Here is a 19,769-nt window from a genome sequence, read left to right as displayed (position 1 = left end):
GCCTCGAGGTCGCGTCCACATCCTGTGATTCTGAGCAAATCACTTAATCTCCCCGTGCCTGAATGTGTAATGTAAATACGGTGCTATGTAAAGCGCTCCAATACCTTCGGGTCGAGTTCGCGCTATATAAATATGCACAAAAAAAACCTGTTATTGTAAATTCCCCCTCCATTACTTGGAGGTTTGCTGGCCTCGTGACCTCTGCCCTCTGCTGGCAGCTCCCTCTTTCCATGAATGTCTCTGTATGTTGTGCCTGCCCTGCTTCACTGGCACACTCCCTCTCGGGCACAGCCCACACGCATGGCATCTGTCCCCTACACTACTCGTAGTGCTTCCCTCCTATGCCAGTAGGGTTTTATTTGGCTTTTGTCAGGGAGGGAAGCAGCAGACGGGTCTGTAATGAGTACCTCTCGGAGCCTGTGACCTTTCACCCCTCGCTCCAGGAAACACGTTCTCCCCTCTGGCGCTGCTCAGGATGAAGTTTGATGACCTCCTCCAAGACGCAGGGGGCTTTGGAAGGTTCCAGGTTCTCATTTTGCTCCTCGTGGCCATCGGACTCAGCAGCCTCCCTCTCCACTTCCTGCTGAACAACTTCCTAGCGGCGGTGCCCCCCCACCGGTGTGTCCTCCAGAACCAGGGTGAGTTTGGGACCCTCACGGAGGCCGAGCTGCTGCTCATCAGCATCCCCAGGAAGCCTGATGGGACCTTCAGCTCCTGCAAGATGTACAGAGAGCCCCAGTGGCACCTGCTGGAGAACTCCACCTGGAGAAGACACAAGGACTACACAGTGGGACCACCCAACAGCTCCACCTGGGGACCACCCAACACCTCCACCTGGGGAGCACCCAACACCTCCTCCTGGGGAGCACCCAACACCTCCACCTGGGGACCACCCAACACCTCCACCTGGGGACCACCCAACACCTCCTCCTGGGGACCACCCAACACTTCCACCTGGGGACCACCAAACGACTCCACCTGGGGACCACCCAACACGCCCACCTGGAGACCACCCAACACCTTCACCAGGGGACCATCAAACGACTCCACCTGGGGACCACCAAACGACTCCACCTGGGGACCACCAAACGACTCCACCTGGGGACCACCCAACACGCCCACCTTGGGACCACCCAACACCTTCACCAGGGGACCACCAAACGACTCCACCTGGGGACCACCAAACGACTCCACCTGGGGACCACCCAACACGCCCACCTGGAGACCACCCAACACCTTCACCAGGGGACCACCCAACACCTCCTCCTGGGGACCACCCAACACCTCCTCCCTGCAGGGCTGCCAGCATGGGTGGGCCTACGACCACTCCCAGTTCACCTCTACCATCGCTACCCAGGTAAGAGCCGATGACAGGGGGCTGAGGGGGGGCGTGGGAGAAGTATTGATGCATGATTGTCTACAATTGAAACCCCCGCATGATAGCCAATGCATGAATGAGCAGGCTACATGTTTCATACAAGGGAGGCGTCCGCCAGTTCTTAATACGCTTCAGGTGTGAACAACATGAATACTCAGGGGTGTGGCTAGTATTTCATATTACAGACCAAAGCGACTGTAGTTAATACAGGGAAGGCGTCCGCCAGTTCTCAATACTCTGTAAGTGTGCACATAATTAACACTCTGGAAGTGTGGCTAGTATTTCAAATTATCAAAGAAAGCATCTGTGGTGGACACGAGGGGAGGAGTACGCTAGTTCTTAATACTTTGTAAGTGTGCACGCAATTAATACTGTGGAGGAGTGCATTTGAATTTAATATCACAGAGGAAAGCGACTGCAGGTAATTCAAGGGAGGAGAGTGCTAGTTCTGAATACTCTTTAAGTGTGCACGGAATTAACACTTTGGAGGAGTCTGCTAGTTCTGAATACTCTTTAAGTGTGCACGGAATTAACACTTTGGAGGAGTCTGCTAGTTCTGAATACTCTTTAAGTGTGCACGGAATTAACACTTTGGAGGAGTCTGCTAGTTCTGAATACTCTTTAAGTGTGCACGGAATTAACACTTTGGAGGAGTCTGCTAGTTCTGAATACTCTTTAAGTGTGCACGGAATTAATACTTTGGAGGAGTCTGCTAGTATTTAATATTCCAGAGGAAAGCGACTGTAGTTAGTGCAGGGGAGAAGCTTGCGAGTTCTTAATACACTGTGCACGTATTGATACACTGAAAGTGCATGCCAGTATTTCATATTATGGAGGAAAGCAACTGCGGTTAATACAGGGGAGGCGTCTGCTACTTCTTAATACTTTGTAAGTGTGCACGTAATTAATACTCTGGAGGAATGCGATAGTATATTACAGATGACAGCGACTGCTGGTAATACAGGAGCAGGTCAGCACTGTAGGAGAGTAAGATCTGCTTCACATGGGAACCCCCACTTTTTGCTGGTGTTTCACTGTTTTTCGACCTTAGTCTGGCTGGGGCCCTGCTAATCAGGACCCCAGCCTAGCTGCTTCCTCTCTAAAATGGTTTCCATGTACATTAGGTACATATCTAATTGGATTCTGGAGTGCCTTATAAGCCCCTAGTATATGGTATACTATGTACCTAGGGCATAGGTACCTCAGAGGCCTACCCGAGGCAACAGCATTGTTGGAAGGCGTTCACCGGGGAGGCTGCGGAAGGCGTTCCTGACCACCCGGAGACCCACCTTTCCCAGAGTTAGGCCGAGCAAGAGCGGGGAGGCCCTTCCTGGAAGGGTCTCGTACCTAGGATCGCACACGCTGCGCTTACTCTCTTCTGATAGAGGGACACCACACAGTAGTTCTTCGTGAGACAATCGATTTTATCGTTAGTGTAAGGGATCTTTATAATCCGGAAGGCAGGTGCAGAATTAGTGCCACAAGCGGCGGCGATCTCGTGATGGAGGGTAAAGGGGTAGCGGGTCAGTCTTTGTGTCAGTGTCTCTGCGGAGTATCCGGCTCACAGCTCTCAATCCTCGAGCTGAGGGGAAGTTGCTTCTCTCGGCAATCTCTGCCGATTCTCTTGGAGGAGCGGGCCGCGAGTCACTCAGCAGGCACCGGAGGTTCGTGGTTCGGGGAGCCGCGACGGCGTCAGCAGGGCTCAGATGGTTCAGAGTTCGGGGAGCCGCGACAGGGTCAGCAGGGCTCACGTGGTTCAGAGTTCGGGGAGCCGCGACAGCGTCAGCAGGGCTCAGATGGTTCAGAGTTCGGCGAGCCGCGACGGCGTCAGCAGGGCTCAGATGGTTCAGAGTTCGGGTAGCGTTCTTCGGTTCGGGGAGCGATCGAGCCGCGACCAGGTCAGCAGGCTCTCGTCAGTCCAGGTCTTCTCTGCCTCCCGTCCCTTCCGCACCCCTTGTTATACTTCCCCTCCTCTTTGAAGTCCGGAGTCCTCGCCGAGAGGGGTCGGGGCGCCTGGGGGCGGTGTGTCGAGGCTTCCTGTCGCTCGGCCCTTTGATCTGTTCAGGTGGGTCCGGGAGGGACTCCAGACGCCCAGCAGGCGAGGCGGCCGCTCACCGGGGGCCTGGTGGTCGATCGAAACCTCCCTCGGGGAAGAGACCAGAGGTGTGACAGGGTCGGCGCCTCTCAGTCTGGCTTGGGGGGGTTTCACTCTCTCTCGGCCGGGCATGCGTGTTGGGGGCCTGGCCGGCCATCGGGATGTTGGGCCTTGGTGGCCGGAAGTCTGTGACATCGAGGATCGGTACGGTTGCAGGGTGGCTTGCTGGTCAGGAGGGTCCACGCCACGAGGCCGGTCTCACACGTGCCCCCCCCAGCTGAAAGGCAGGGAGAACTACCCATCCGCTTGGGGGTTCTCCTCGCTGAAGCGGAAGAATCGGGACAGCCCGTCCGCGTTGGCGTGCTCCGTCCCGGGGCGATGTTCCACAGTGAAATCCATCCCCTGGAGGGAGATGGACCAGCGTAACAGCTTGGGGTTTTCCCCTCGCATCTGCATCAACCACCGCAAGGGTCGGTGATCTGTTTGTACTCGGAAGTGTGTTCCGAACAGGTAGGGCCGTAGCTTTTTGAGGGCCCAGACTACCGCGAAGGTCTCTCTTTCAATTGTGCTCCACCGCTGTTCTCGGGGCAGCAGCCTTCGGCTGATGAAGGCTATGGGCTGATCTATGCCTTTGTCGTTGAACTGGGAGAGGACTGCCCCGATGCCGTGTTCCGAGGCGTCCGTCTGGACCACAAACTCCTGGGCGTAGTCGGGGGCCTTAAGCACCGGAGCAGTGCATATAGCGGCTTTTAGGGCGTCGAACGCTTGCTGGCATGGGGGAGTCCATTGTACTTTCTTGGGGTGTTTTTTGGAGGTTAGCTCTGTGAGGGGGCCTGCGATGCTGCCATAGTTCTTAATAAACCTCCGGTAGTAACCGGTGAGGCCCAGGAAGGCCCGGACTTCCGTTTGGGTCGTGGGGGGTTACCAGGACAAGATGGCATCGACCTTTGGCTGGAGGGGGGCGACCTGTCCGCTTCCCACCTGGTGCCCCAGATATGTTACGGAGCCTTGCCCAATTTGACATTTGCTGGCTTTGATGGTGAGGCCGGCCTGGCGCAGAGCCAACAGGACTTGCTGGAGGTGCTAAGTCCATCGGAAGCTGAATACCGCTATATCGTCGAGGTACGCTGCGCTGAACCCCTCTAGTCCGGACAGGACCCTGTTCACCAGCCGCTGAAAGGTGGCCGGGGCATTCTTCATTCCAAACGGCATCACCCTAAAGCGGTAGTGCCCATCCGGGGTGGAGAAGGCGGAGCGCTCCTTGGCTCCCTCGGTGAGGGCAATCTGCCAGTATCCACAAGTTTGGTCGAAGGTGCTGAGGTAGCGAGCGGCCCGAGGCGCTCAATGAGCTCGTCTGCGCGGGGGATAGGGTGAGCGTCCGATCGGGTGACCGCATTGAGTCCTCGATAGTCCACGCAAAACATCAGCTCAGGGGCGACACCAGGGGCAGCCGCTTTCGGAACCAGGACTACCGGGCTGGCCCAGGGGCTGTCGGAGGGTTCAATCACCCCGAGGGCCTGCATCTTCGCTACCTCGGTCTGGATGCAGGTTCGGACCCGATCAAGGACCCGGTAGGCCCAGTGTCTCACTGGCGGGCTGTCGCCGGTGTTCACGTCGTGGACACACCAGTTGGTGACCCCAGGGGTTAGGGAGAAGAGGTCCGCGAACTGCCTTAGTAGCTGGCGGCAGTTGTCGGACTGTTGGGCTGTGAGGGCGGTTGACAGTCTCACCCCCTCCACGGAACCATCGGTCTCTTTCGCCCCCAGGGGGTCTGGAAGGGTCTCGGTGTCTTCTTCGGCCCCATCGTCGGTGGCCAGGAGTAAACTCAACTCCGTCCTCACAAAGTGGGGTTTGAGGCGGTTCACGTGGAGAACCCGGAGGGGGTTCCGCGGGGACTGCACATCGACGAGATAGGTGACTTGGCTCTTCCGCTCGACCACCTTGAAGGGTCCAGTCCATTTATCTTGGAGGGCGCAGGGTTTCACCGGGGCCATGACCCAGACTTGTTGGCCCAGCTGAAACTCGACCAGTGTAGCATTCTGGTCATACCAGCGCTTCATCTCTTCCTGGCTAGCCTCGAGGTTCGCCTCTGCAAGTTCTCGGAATTTCCGGGTGTTGGACCCGGCCTCGTAGAATGGCCCTCCGTGCCCCCGCACCACCGAAACCTGGGCCTGCAGCCCAAGCACACGGCCCAGCCGACCCTTTCCACCAGGACACCCGCACCAACCCCGGACATCCCCGTCCATGGCCTCTCTCCTTTCGGCCACCCCGGGCCCGCGTGCCCACTCCATGCAACAAGATGGCCGCCCGGCCCCAGCGCGACCCGGGCCTCGAGGCGCCACTCCGGCTGGGGGACATCACGCTTCCAGGGGATGAGAGAGGGAGGAGCAGTTTCTATCGCACCTCTAACTCCCCTGGGACGATGGGTTTCGATCGGCCCTCCGGCCTCCCTACGGGCTGGCTCCGTGCCTGCTGGGTGTCTGGGACTCCTCCCGACCCGGCCCTGAAAGGATCAAAAGACAATAGCAGGAAACCCCGACAAGCGGCCCCCAGGTGACAAGACCCCTGCCTGCACAGACTCCGGACATCAAAGAGGGGTCGACCTATAACAAGGGGTGCTCTGAGACTGTCCGGCAGTTTCGACGCTGGAACAACGAGAGCCTGCCGACGCGGTCGCGGCTCCTGGAACTTGAACCTACCTGAGCCCTGCTGAGTGACTCGCGGCTCCCTGAAGATCGTAAGACCTCCGAACTTGTACCTGAGCCCTGCTGAGTGACTCGCGGCTCCCTGAAGATCGTAAGACCTCCGAACTTGTACCTGAGCCCTGCTGAGTGACTCGCGGCTCCCTGAAGCTCGTAAGACCTCCGAACTTGTACCTGAGCCCTGCTGAGTGACTCGCGGCTCCTTGAAGATCGTAAGACCTCCGAACCTGTACCTGAGCCCGCTGAGTGACTCGCGGCTCTCCCAGACTCTCACGGTCCCGCCGGACCCCGACTCCGACCACGTATCCCCCAGCTCGAGGATTGTGAGCTGTGCGCCGGATACGTCCCTGCTTTGAACCGTTACCAGAGACAGTCCCGCTACCCCCTACCTTTCCGAGACTCTTGAGCCCGTGCTCACCTTGTACATATTTGCAGTGATACCTACTTGATAAAGCTTGTTTTCTGAGAATACCCAGTGTGGTCTCTCTGTGTCGTGTGGTGCCAGAAGTACGATCCTAGTTGCGAGATTCCTCCCCCTGGGGAATCTCTCGCCAGTGCCCGGCTACAATACTACACAGGTGGGACTCAGGGTAGTCAGGACCCCCCTTCCGGGCTCCTCTGAGGTCGCCGTCTAACATTGGTGGCAAGCGACGGGATTCGGGCCCATCACCTAGAGATCGTACAGTGAACAACGGACGCACGACCAACAAAGATGGCAGAAGGAAGCGCCATGAGCTCCGCAGAAACCAACGCCAACAGAGTGTTCCAGGTGGAGCATCTAGAAGAATACACACACAAAGAGCTCAAGCAATTTTGCAAAGAACTTAAAATCGCTACCACTGGCCTCAACACTAAGGAAGACTTGCAGAAAGCACTGAAAACTTGGGTGGAGACCGGGGCCTCCCGCCCGGAAGGCACGGGGCAGCGCCCCGACGAAGCCGAACCCCTCCAAGTGAAAGCAGCGACAATCAGGTGCGAGGCATTGTACCAGACGGGGGCCTATCCCCGGAAGAACTCGCGGACAGAGAGAGAAGCCGCAGTCATGAACTCGAGTTAGCCAAACTCAAAATCGAGGGCGAATTGAAGTTAGCGGAGAAAAAGCTAGCGGTAGAGCAAATGCGCGTACAAGGCGAACTGGAAGAAAAGAAGCTCCAACGGGAGCACGAAGGAAGGAAGCTCCAACTGGAGCACGAACGCAGCTTAAAAGAACTCGAGCTCAAGGCCCGGAATGAGGACGGGAGGCCCTCGGGAAACCGAGAGACGGCCCCCCCAGCGGAACAGAAGGTCCACATCCCCAAGGATGTGGTCAAGGAATATTATAAAAACGATGACATTCAGCAATGGTTTCGGGCCTACGAGGTCGCCATGACCTCCCATCGGATTCCACAGAAGGACTGGGGGGCGGGGTTGTGGGGGCGGTTTCTGAGCGAAGGAAGGGACACCCTGCTCGACCTACCCCTCTCCCTGCAGACCTCCTACAGCCACATGAAAGAGGCGCTCCTCACAAGATACGGCCTCACCCCAGAAATGTACCGCCAACGGTTCCGGGACTGCAGGAAGATCCCGGGCACCACCTGGGTGGAGTATGTAAACTTTTTTAGTCGGGCCTTCGATGGGTGGGTCAAGGGCAGCAAGGTCACCACCCTTGCCGAACTCACTGATCTCATGTTATGGGAACATCTGGCTGCGAACTGCTTCATAGAGCTACGTCAACATCTGCTGGATAGCAAGCTCACAGATCCCCGGAAGCTGGCTGTGGAGGCCGACCGCTGGACCAACACCCGGGTCTCCCGGGGCATGGTAGGAGAATACCCCCGAACCAGTCAGGGACCACCCCGCCAGAGAGGGGGAGGGAACCAGGGAGGGCCGAGAGAGTCCCAGCCTAGCCCCCCGAAGACACCACCTCCACCTTTACCGGCGCCCCCCCCACCAGTAACAGGGCCCCCTGGGAGACGAGGACACCGGGTGACCGTCACATGTTTCCGTTGCCAGAAACCCGGGCACTACGCCAATGACCCAGAGTGCCCCATGGCCACCCAAGTCACCCCTGCGAGACAGATAGCCAACGTAGCCCTGGGGGAGGAGGTTGAGGAAGCCGAGGAGTGGGAACCCGCCGCTATGGCCCTAGTATCCCTGGGAGATAGGGAAATGATCCCTGGTAGCCTCCTACCGTCCAACACACAGAAATATGGGCAGCTCGTCAAGATCAATGGCCACCAGGTAGAGGCCCTGCAGGACACCGGGGCCAGTATCACCGGTGTCCTCAGGCACCTAGTTCCCGAGGAGCAGATCCTCCCCAATGTCTTTTGCCCCGTAATATCCGCAGACAATAGGGAAAGTATGTGTCAGGTAGCCCTGGTGCCATTTGAGTGGGGAGGGGTGATAGGTAAACTCAAGGTGGCCGCAAGAACCTCCCAGCCGGTCGACTGCCTCCTAGGGAACGACCTGGAGAGTTCTCCCTGGAAGCACGTAGAGCGCAAGGCCCACCTAGGAATGATGGGACTCCCCGAGTGGGTGTGTGCCACCACCCGATCTATGACAGCCCGACTCACTCCCCGGAGAGAAGTCGAGGGCACCCCGGTCGAAGAAACCCGTACCGTCCCCGCCGAGGGTCCTCCCGTTCCCCCATCGGAAGGGTCCGTCGCCAGCGACGAACCCGCACCATCCGACCCCGCCCCGGTCCCCGAGTTGGGGGATCTACCCGAGTTGGCCCATTGGCGCCACGAGGGCGGGCCCACCCGGGAAGAATTTTGCCGGGAGCAAGCCACCTGTCCTTCCCTGATCGGGCTGCGGCGCCAGGCCGAGGGCCAAGCCGCAGGTGACCAGACCGGAACGCACCGAATCTATTGGGAGAATAACATCCTGTATAGTGAGAAGAAATCGGTGGAGCTGGGATCCGGACGGGTACTGGTGGTACCCCTCCGCTTCCGAGATTTCCTCCTGGGCTTAGCCAACGATGTCCCCCTCGCCGGTCACCTGGGTCAGGACAAGACCTACAGCCGTCTCGTGACCCATTTTTATTGGCCTAAGATGAAAGCAGCGGTAGAGGCACACTGCAAGTCCTGCCCCACGTGCCAAGCCAGTGGGAAGAGTGGGGGGAAGCGCAAGGCTCCCCTCCAACCCTTCCCGGTCGTCAGTACCCCCTTCGAACGAGTCGGAATCGACATCGTGGGGCCACTGGACCCCCCACCTCCCAAGGTCACCGTTTCATCTTGGTCCTAGTAGACCACGCCACCCGCTATCCGGAGGCTATTCCCCTACGCACCATTACGGCCCCCGTGGTGGGCCAGGCCCTGATGGGGATCTTTTCCAGGGTGGGTTTCCCCCGCGAGGTCGTGAGCGATCGCGGCACTAATTTTATATCAAGGTATATGACGTCCCTGTGGCAACAATGTGGGGTGTCCTATAAGTTCACCACCCCGTACCATCCCCAAGGGAACGGCCTAGTAGAGAGGTTTAATAGGACTTTGAAAGGGATGATTGCTGGCCTAGAAGAGCCCCTCCGGCGTAAGTGGGACGTCCTGCTCCCCTGCCTCTTGTTCGCTTACCGGGAGGTCCCCCAGAAGTCCTTAGGGTTCAGCCCGTTTGAATTACTCTATGGGCACCCCGTCCGAGGTCCCCTCAGTTTGGTTAAGGAAGGGTGGGAGGCAGCACCCCAGACCACCCCCCCGAGATGTGTTCCAATATGTCCTGGCCCTCCGGAACCAGACCAGGAGGTTCCGAGAACTGGCCGAGGCCAACCTGGAGGCGAGTCAAGAGGAAAGGAAGCGCTGGTACGACCAGAATGCTACTCTGGTCGAGTTCCAGCCGGGCCAGCAGGTGTGGGTCATGGCCCCCGTGAAGCCTGGCGCCCTCCAGGACCGATGGACTGGGCCCTACAAAGTGGTTGAGAGGAAGAGTCAAGTCACCTACTTGGTGGACGTCCAGTCGCCTCGGGATCCCCTCCGGGTCCTGCACGTGAACCGCCTCAAGCCTCACTTCGTGCGGACAGAACTGAGCCTCCTGCTGGCCACCGATGACGGGGCCGAAGATGAGTCGGATCCCCTCCCGGACCTCCTGTGTGTCAAGGAACAGGATGGCTCCGTGGAGGGAGTGAACCTCTCCCCAGCCCTCACTGCCCAGCAACAAGCGGACTGCCGCCAGCTCCTCAGACAATTTTCAGACCTCTTCTCCCTGACCCCCCGGGTCACCAACTGGTGTGTTCACGATGTGGACACCGGGGACAGCCCGCCGGTGAGACACCGAGCCTACCGGGTTCCTGACCGGGTCCGGTCCTGCATTCAAGCTGAAGTCTCGAAGATGTTGACCCTGGGGGTGATCGAGCCCTCTGACAGTCCCTGGGCCAGCCCGTGGTCCTGGTTCCGAAGGCAGCAGCCCCCGGTGTCGCCCCCGAGCTCCGGTTCTGCGTGGATTATCGGGGGCTCAATGACATTACCCGAGCCGATGCCCACCCCATTCCACGAGCCGACGAGCTCATTGACCGACTAGGGGCCGCCCGGTTCCTGAGCACTTTCGACCTCACCTGCGGCTACTGGCAGATTGCGCTCACCGAAGGGGCCAAGGAGCGGTCTGCTTTCTCCACCCCCGATGGGCACTACCGCTTCCGCGTGATGCCCTTCGGGATGAAAAATGCCCCGGCCACTTTCCAGAGACTGGTAAATAGGGTCCTGGCCGGGCTAGAACAGTTCAGCGCGGCCTATCTGGACGACATCGCTGTCTTCAGTTCAGAGTGGAGTGAGCACCTCCAGCACCTCCGGAGAGTGCTAACCGCCCTGCGCCAGGCAGGCCTCACCGTAAAAGCCAGCAAGTGCCAGATCGGGCAAGGATCCGTAGTCTACCTGGGGCACCAAGTCGGGAGTGGCCAGGTCGCCCCTCTACAGCCAAAGATCGACGCCATCCTGGCCTGGGAACCACCCATCACCCAAACGGAAGTCCGAGCCTTTCTGGGACTCACGGGCTACTACCGCCGATTTATTCGGGGGTATGGCAGCCTGGTCGGCCCTCTCACTGAACTCACGTCTAAAAAACAGCCAAAGAAGGTGCAGTGGACGGCTGCCTGCCAGGAAGCTTTCGATGCTCTAAAAAAGGCCATGTGCACTGCCCCCGTCCTCCAGGCTCCCGACTACACCAAGGAGTTCATAGTCCAGACCGATGCCTCCGAGCATGGCATTGGGGCCGTCCTGTCCCAAGTGAATGATCAAGGCCTAGACCAGCCCGTCGCCTTCCTCAGTCGGCGGCTGCTGCCCCGAGAACAGAGGTGGAGCACCATAGAGCGCGAAGCCTTTGCCGTGGTCTGGGCACTCAAAAAAACTACGACCCTACCTGTTCGGCACTCATTTCAGAGTCCAAACTGACCATCGGCCCTTGCGATGGCTCATGCAGATGCGAGGAGAAAACCCCAAGCTACTGCGGTGGTCAATCTCCCTCCAGGGGATGGATTTCACCGTAGAACACCGCCCTGGTACGGACCACGCCAACGCTGACGGCCTCTCCCGGTTCTTCCGCCTCAGCGAAGAGAACTCCCCAAGGTGATGGGCAGTTCTCTCCGGCTTTCAGCTGGGGGGGACGCATGTTGGACCTGGCCTCGTAGAATGGCCCTCCGTGCCCCCGCACCACCGAAACCTGGGCCTGCAGCCCAAGCACACGGCCCAGCCGACCCTTTCCACCAGGACACCCGCACCAACCCCGGACATCCCCGTCCATGGCCTCTCTCCTTTCGGCCACCCCGGGCCCGCGTGCCCACTCCATGCAACAAGATGGCCGCCCGGCCCCAGCGCGACCCGGGCCTCGAGGCGCCACTCCGGCTGGGGGACATCACGCTTCCAGGGGATGAGAGAGGGAGGAGCAGTTTCTATCGCACCTCTAACTCCCCTGGGACGATGGGTTTCGATCGGCCCTCCGGCCTCCCTACGGGCTGGCTCCGTGCCTGCTGGGTGTCTGGGACTCCTCCCGACCCGGCCCTGAAAGGATCAAAAGACAATAGCAGGAAACCCCGACAAGCGGCCCCCAGGTGACAAGACCCCTGCCTGCACAGACTCCGGACATCAAAGAGGGGTCGACCTATAACAAGGGGTGCTCTGAGACTGTCCGGCAGTTTCGACGCTGGAACAACGAGAGCCTGCCGACGCGGTCGCGGCTCCTGGAACTTGAACCTACCTGAGCCCTGCTGAGTGACTCGCGGCTCCCTGAAGATCGTAAGACCTCCGAACTTGTACCTGAGCCCTGCTGAGTGACTCGCGGCTCCCTGAAGATCGTAAGACCTCCGAACTTGTACCTGAGCCCTGCTGAGTGACTCGCGGCTCCCTGAAGCTCGTAAGACCTCCGAACTTGTACCTGAGCCCTGCTGAGTGACTCGCGGCTCCTTGAAGATCGTAAGACCTCCGAACCTGTACCTGAGCCCGCTGAGTGACTCGCGGCTCTCCCAGACTCTCACGGTCCCGCCGGACCCCGACTCCGACCACGTATCCCCCAGCTCGAGGATTGTGAGCTGTGCGCCGGATACGTCCCTGCTTTGAACCGTTACCAGAGACAGTCCCGCTACCCCCTACCTTTCCGAGACTCTTGAGCCCGTGCTCACCTTGTACATATTTGCAGTGATACCTACTTGATAAAGCTTGTTTTCTGAGAATACCCAGTGTGGTCTCTCTGTGTCGTGTGGTGCCAGAAGTACGATCCTAGTTGCGAGATTCCTCCCCCTGGGGAATCTCTCGCCAGTGCCCGGCTACAATACTACACGGGTGGGACTCAGGGTAGTCAGGACCCCCCTTCCGGGCTCCTCTGAGGTCGCCGTCTAACACCGGGTCTGGTTGCGGAGTGCCAAGATGTATCGGAACACATCCGGAGGGGTCCCCCGGAGAGTCGTTTCCCAACCCTCCTTGACCAGGCTCAGGGGTCCCCGGACGGGGTGTCCGTATAGCAGTTCGAATGGGCTGAATCCCAGGGATTTTTGTGGAACCTCCCGGTAGGCGAACAGGAGGCATGGGAGGAGGACGTCCCATCTCCGGCGTAGGGGTTCTTCGAGACCCATGATCATTCCTTTTAGTGTCCTGTTAAAGCGCTCGACTAGGCCATTCCCTTGGGGGTGGTACGGGGTGGTGAACTTGTACGATACTCCGCACTGCTGCCATAGGGACCTCATGTATTTGGAGATAAAGTTCGTGCCCCGATCACTCACGACTTCGAGGGGGAACCCCACGCGGGAGAAGATCCCCATCAAGGCCCGGCCTACCACGGGGGCCGTCACGGTGCGGAGGGGGATGGCTTCGGGGTAGCGGGTGGCATGGTCCACCAGGACGAGGATGAACCGGTGGCCCTGGGCGGTCTTGGGGTCCAGCGGTCCCACGATGTCGATTCCTACCCGCTCAAAAGGGGTACTGACGACGGGGAAGGGTTGTAGCGGAGCCTTGCGCTTCCCCCCACTCTTTCCGCTGGCCTGGCACGTGAGGCAGGACTTGCAGTGGGCCTCCACATTCGCTCGCATCTTGGGCCAATAGAAGTGGGTGACGAGTCGCTGGTAGGTCTTATCTTGGCCTAGGTGTCCGGCCAGGGGTACATCATGGGCCAGGCCCAGGAGGAGACTTCGGAAGCGCAGGGGTACCACCAGTACTCGGGCCGATCCCAACTCGGCCGACTTCTGTTCGCTGTACAGGAGGCCGTTTTCCCAGTTTACCCAGTGGGTGCCGGCCCGGTCACCTGCTGCTTGGGCCTCGGCCTGCTGTCGGGGTCCAATGAGAGAAGGGCAGGTGGATTGTTCTTGGCAGAATTCTTCTCGGGAGGGGCCTCCTTCGCAGTGCCACTGGGACATTTCCGGCAGGTCCCCGAGCTCGGTCAGGGGTTCGGGGTCGGGAGGCACGGACCCCTCGTCGGGAACGGTCGCTTCGTCCGGAAGGGGGTCGTTGGGCTCGGGTGGTGCATCCTGGACCTCGGGGATGGTGGCGGTGTTCAGCGGCATGGCCTCCCCTCCCTCGGAGGAGGGCACTCTGAGAGTCATCGAGCGCGTGGTGGCGCATACCCATTCGGGTAGGCCCATCATCTCGAGATGGGCTCTTTGTTCCACCTGTCCCCACGGGGAATTCTCAAGGTCGTTGCCAAGGAGGCAGTCTACGGGCTGGGAGGTTCGGACTGCCACCTTCAACTCGCCGGTGACTCCCCCCCATTCGAAAGGAACTAGGGCCATCCGGCAGAGGCTCTCGGAATTGTCTGATGATATGACGGGACAAAAGGCGCCGGGCAGGATCTGATCTGCGGAGACCAGGTGACAGTGAACCGCCGTGACGCTCGCCCCGTGTCCCGGAGGCCCTCGACGCGGTGACCGTTGACCGTCACCTGCTGTCGGTACTTCTTCGTGTTGGCGGGCAGGGACGTTCCGGGGACCATCTCTCGGTCCCCTAGGGAGACCAAGGCCATGGCGGCTGGTTCCCATTCTTCGGAGCTTTCCATCTCTTCCCCCAGGGCTACGGAGGCCATTTGTCGAGCCGGCGGGGTTGTCGTGGCGGGTCGTTGGTACATGGGACATTGAGGGTCGCTGGCATAGTGTCCGGTCTGTTGGCAGCGGAAACAGGTGATCCTCACTCGGGGCCCCGGCCTCCCCGGTGGCCCGGTGCTGGCCGGAGGTGGAGCTGGAAAGGGCAGAGGTTGTCCTCTGGGGGGGCTGAGCGGGGATTCCCCCGGGAGTTCTCTTGGCCGGCCTTGATTCCCTCCGCCCCTCTGGCGGGGGGGTCCCTGACTGTGGCGACCGTAGTCTCCCACGGGACCCCGGGAGGCCCGGGTGTTTACCCACCGGTCAGCCTCGACGGCCAGTTTTCGAGGGTCTGTGAGTTTGATGTCCAGGAGGTACTGGCGCAACTCTACAAACCAATTAGCGGACAAGTGTTCCCATGCGATTAGGTCGAACAGCTCCTCAAAGGTGGAGACCTTGCTGCCCTTGATCCACCCGTCCAAGGCCCGGCTGTAAAAGTTCACGTACTCCACCCAAGTGGTACCGGGTATCTTCTTGCAGTCTCTAAATCGTTGCCGGTACATTTCAGGGGTGAGCCCGTATCTGGCTACTAGGGCCTATTTCATGTGACTGTAGGAGTTCATCACCGTGGAGGGCAGGTCCAGCAGGGTATCTCTCCCCTCGCTCAAGAACCGGCCCCACAGCCCAGCCCCCCAGTCTTTCTGCGGGACTCGGTGGGAGGTCATGGCGACTTCGTAGGCCTTGAACCATTGCTGGATGTCGTCGTTCTTATAGTATTCCTTCACCACATCCTTGGGGATGTGGACCTTTGGTTCCACGGTGGAGGAGAGGGGTTGGGTTTCCGAGGGTCTGGCCTCTGCATTCTTAGCCTTGAGCTCGATCTCTTTCAGGCTACGTTCGTGCTCCAGTTGGAGTTTCCTCTCTTCGTGTTCTCTTTGTCGTTTCTTTTCCTCGAGTTCTCCTTGTAGGCGTAACTGTTCTACCGCTAGTTTCTTTTCGGCCAGTTTTAGCTCTCCCTCGATTTTTAATTTGGCGAGTTCTAGTTCGTGGTTGCGACCTCTTTCTCGGTCCGCTAGTTCCTCTGGGGATAGGCCCCCCTCGGGGGCGCCGTTCCTCCCCGGGGTGCTTCGTGGTTCGTTAGGAGGCTCTCCTTCTGTTTGTGTCCGGGGAGCTCCCGCCTCGACCCAGGTTTTTAATGCTCCCTGGAAGTCCTCTTTCGTGCTTAGTCCGGTGGTAGCGATTCCAAGGTCTTTGCAAAATTGTTTCAGTTCTCGGTGCGTATAAGATTCCAACTGGTCCTCTCGGAATGTCGTGCTCGTGTTGGTACCTGTGGCACCTAGGGAGGTTTCTCCTTCCATTTCTTCTTGGTAGTGCGTCAGCCGTTTACTGCACGATCTCTAGGTGTTGGCTCGGATCCCGTCGCCTGCCACCAAATGTTGGAAGGCGTTCACCGGGGAGGCTGCGGAAGGCGTTCCTGACCACCCGGAGACCCACCTTTCCCAGAGTTAGGCCGAGCAAGAGCGGGGAGGCCCTTCCTGGAAGGGTCTCGTACCTAGGATCGCACACGCTGCGCTTACTCTCTTCTGATAGAGGGACACCACACAGTAGTTCTTCGTGAGACAATCGATTTTATCGTTAGTGTAAGGGATCTTTATGATCCGGAAGGCAGGTGCAGAATTAGTGCCACAAGCGGCGGCGATCTCATGATGGAGGCTAAAGGGGTAGCGGGTCAGTCTTTGTGTCAGTGTCTCTGCGGAGTATCCGGCTCACAGCTCTCAATCCTCGAGCTGAGGGGAAGTTGCTTCTCTCGGCAATCTCTGCCGATTCTCTTGGAGGAGAGGGCCGCGAGTCACTCAGCAGGCACCGGAGGTTCGTGGTTCGGGGAGCCGCGATGGCGTCAGCAGGGCTCAGATGGTTCAGAGTTCGGGGAGCCGCGACAGCGTCAGCAGGGCTCAGGTGGTTCAGAGTTCGGGGAGCCGCGACAGCGTCAGCAGGGCTCAGATGGTTCAGAGTTCGGGGAGCCGCGACGGCGTCAGCAGGGCTCAGATGGTTCAGAGTTCGGGTAGCGTTCTTCGGTTCGGGGAGCGATCGAGCCGTGACCAGGTCAGCAGGCTCTCGTCAGTCCAGGTCTTCTCTGCCTCCCGTCCCTTCCGCACCCCTTGTTATACTTCCCCTCCTCTTTGAAGTCCGGAGTCCTCGCCGAGAGGGGTCGGGGCACCTGGGGGCGGTGTGTCGGGGCTTCCTGTCGCTCGGCCCTTTGATCTGTTCAGGTGGGTCCGGGAGGGACTCCAGACGCCCAGCAGGCGAGGCGGCCGCTCACCGGGGGCCTGGTGGTCGATCGAAACCTCCCTCGGGGAAGAGACCAGAGGTGTGACAGGGTCGGCGCCTCTCGGTCTGGCTTGGGGGGGTTTCACTCTCTCTCGGCCGGGCATGCATGTTGGGGGCCTGGCCGGCAATCGAGATGTTGGGCCTTGGTGGCCGGAAGTCTGTGACATCGAGGATCGGTGCGGTTGCAGGGTGGCTTGCTGGTCGGGAGGGCCCACGCCACGAGGCCGGTCTCACAAGCATGTATTATGCCACCCCTGGGAAGCATTCCAAAATGACACCACAGGTCTGCTACTGCAGCCTGGGTAAGGGTGTGTTTGCACCCCTTACTGTGATATAGGCTACCTATATCACTACCTTATACAGACACATATGTTATGTTATGTTATAACTTTTTGTATAGCGCACAGATGCCGCAGCAAAGTGGCGTCCTGGCGCTGAGAAGACGGTAAAACATAACGGAGAGGAAATACTAGTCATAGATGAGCTAGAGGACCTAAGTAGTGGCAAACAGAAAGGTTTTCAGACATTTCCTGAAAGGAAAAAGGTTAGTGATAGAACGAAGCGAAGGGGGGAGGGTGTTCCAAAGTGAGGCAGCTAGCACCGAAAAAGAACGTCCACCCATTCTAGCTCTTTTGAAGCGGGGAACAATTGCCAGGTTAGATCCCGCAGAGCGAAGCGCTCTGTTCGGGAGATAGGGGGATATTGTCTGGGCAAGGATAGGAGGAGTAGACAGCTTTAAGATTTTAAAAGTAAGGCAAAGTGCCTTAAATTTGATCCTCTGTTCCACCGGGAGCCAGTGCAGATTTTGGATGGTTTGACGGGCAGAACAAGAACGAGGCAGGCCAACCAGCATCCTGGCCGCCGTGTTTTGGATACGCTGAAGGCGGAGAAGCTCAGCTTTGTTCAGTCCCAGTAGAAGCGAACTAGCATAGTCCAGTCTGCTTAAAACCATAGCCTGAACTATGATTTGCCTGGTGGTGGGGTCAAAAAATTTAAAGATTGGTCTGAGACACTGTAAGGTGCCAAAACAGATCCCGGCCAGTCTTTTGGTGTAGGGAATGTAGGACAACTTATTGTCGAACCACACCCCAAGATTCCTGACCTCATCAGCGGGCGCCGGAGCAGGGCCAAGCTCCGGAGGCCACCACTGGTTGCCCCAGAGGTCGGTGTTTTTTCCGAAGATTAAGACCTCGGTTTTTGAGGCATTTAGCTGCAGCTTGTTGTCAGACATCCATTCCATGATCCCTCGCAAAGCGACCTGAAAGGCAGCAGCATCCATTGCGGACTCACCATTAAGTGCCACCGCCAGCTGGGTGTCGTCGGCGTAAGACACCATGGTGAGACCGTATCTCTGGGCTACCTCGGCCAGGGGTTGGACGTATAGATTAAACAAGGTCGGGCTGAGAGCCGACCCCTGGGGAACACCTTGCAATATGGAACGAGAGGTGGAAACAAAAGGCGGTGTGGACACCTGAAAGGATCGGTCAGTAAGAAAAGACCGAAACCAATCGAGTGCAGTCAAGCCAACCCCAGCTTCAGAAAGCCGCTGAAGAAGGATGGAATGGGAGACGGTATCAAAGGCAGCGCTGAGGTCCAACAGGATCAGCGCTACCGTTTGGTCTCTATCAAGCAGCTTTCTGATTTGTTCCACTACCGCAAGGAGAGCGGTCTCAGTGCTATGATGCGCTCGAAACCCGTTTTGAGAGGGGTCGAGGATGTTAGCTTCCAACAAATGGGAAGACAGAACGTAGTTGGCATGAGATTCCGCTAGTTTGGAGATCCAGGGGAGGAGGGAGATGGGACGGTAACTCTCAGGAAGAGAGGGGTCCAAGGAAGGTTTTTTCAAAATGGGTACAACGGTTGCCTGTTTCCATTTGACCGGAACACTTCCTGTTTCAAAGGATAAATTAATAAGATAAAGGATCGCCGGAAAACAGCACTCTTCGAGTTCTTGAAATTGTGTGGGGCGCAGAGGGTCCGTAGGGGAACCTGACCTAACTTTCCTAGTTAGTTCTTTAAACTCATCTGGGTTAGGGCCACGAATGGAAAAAAGTTGTGGGGTGGTGAGAAGCTTGGTACTAGACGGACATAGAGCCCGAGATTCTTGGGAAAAAGATCTATAAATTGCCTCAACTTTTTCTACAAAGAAAGTGGCTATTTCTTCGCAATGAGTCAATGTAGCTTTGACAGGAGTCGCAATCTGTTTACTAGTTAGCTCCTTACAGATTTGAAAAATGATCTTAGTCGGATTTGGGCTATTTTTAATTTCCATCGCATAATAGGTGGCTCTAGCTTTACAAATAGCCTGATGGTAGTACCTCGTACAAGATCTGTAGGCTTTTTTGAGCTCAACGTCATACCTTTTGCGCCAGGCACGCTCCGCTTTTTTACAGGCGGATTTGAGGATTCTGAGCGGGTCCGTATACCAAGGACTCGAGGGACTAGATCTAATTTTAGTCCACCTGGCAGGTATGAAGGAGTCAAGAGCTGACGTAAGCCATTCACAAAAGCTATCGTAGCTACAAGTAATATCTGTAGAAAAGGGAGCGCGGTGTGTCAAGAGGAACTGCTGAAATTCCTCTGATTGAAGCTTCTTCCAAGGACGTTTAAAGACGCGTAGAGAAAAAGGTTCGAACACAGGGGACGATAGAGTAATATGACCTTGTACCAAGAAATGGTCTGTCCAGGCCATGGGTGTGGGAGCGCTAAGTAGAACATTCGGAATGTTCGTAAAAAAAGGGTCGAGTATATGTCCTCCGCTATGAGTCCCTTGGTCGACCAGCTGGACAATTTTAAGGGCCTCCAGAT

The 19,769-nt window shown here is 58.0% G+C and overlaps 1 protein-coding gene across 1 annotated transcript in view; it reads left to right on the top strand.

Moving 5' to 3' along the window:
* Window positions 1-358: 358 nt before the first annotated feature.
* LOC146813698 (solute carrier family 22 member 7-like) overlaps window positions 359-19,769 on the top strand; it is a 354,574-nt gene continuing 335,163 nt past the window's right edge. Inside the window, exon 1 of the mRNA XM_085610186.1 lies at window positions 359-1,357. Within this exon, the coding sequence (XP_085466312.1) occupies window positions 476-1,357 (882 nt within the window). The 5' untranslated portion in view covers window positions 359-475. The remainder of the gene's footprint in view (window positions 1,358-19,769) is intronic.

This window comes from Triturus cristatus, chromosome 6, assembly GCF_964204655.1.
Source record: "Triturus cristatus chromosome 6, aTriCri1.1, whole genome shotgun sequence".
Lineage (NCBI taxonomy): Eukaryota > Metazoa > Chordata > Amphibia > Caudata > Salamandridae > Triturus > Triturus cristatus.
This window is presented reverse-complemented; position numbering and strand designations above follow the sequence as displayed.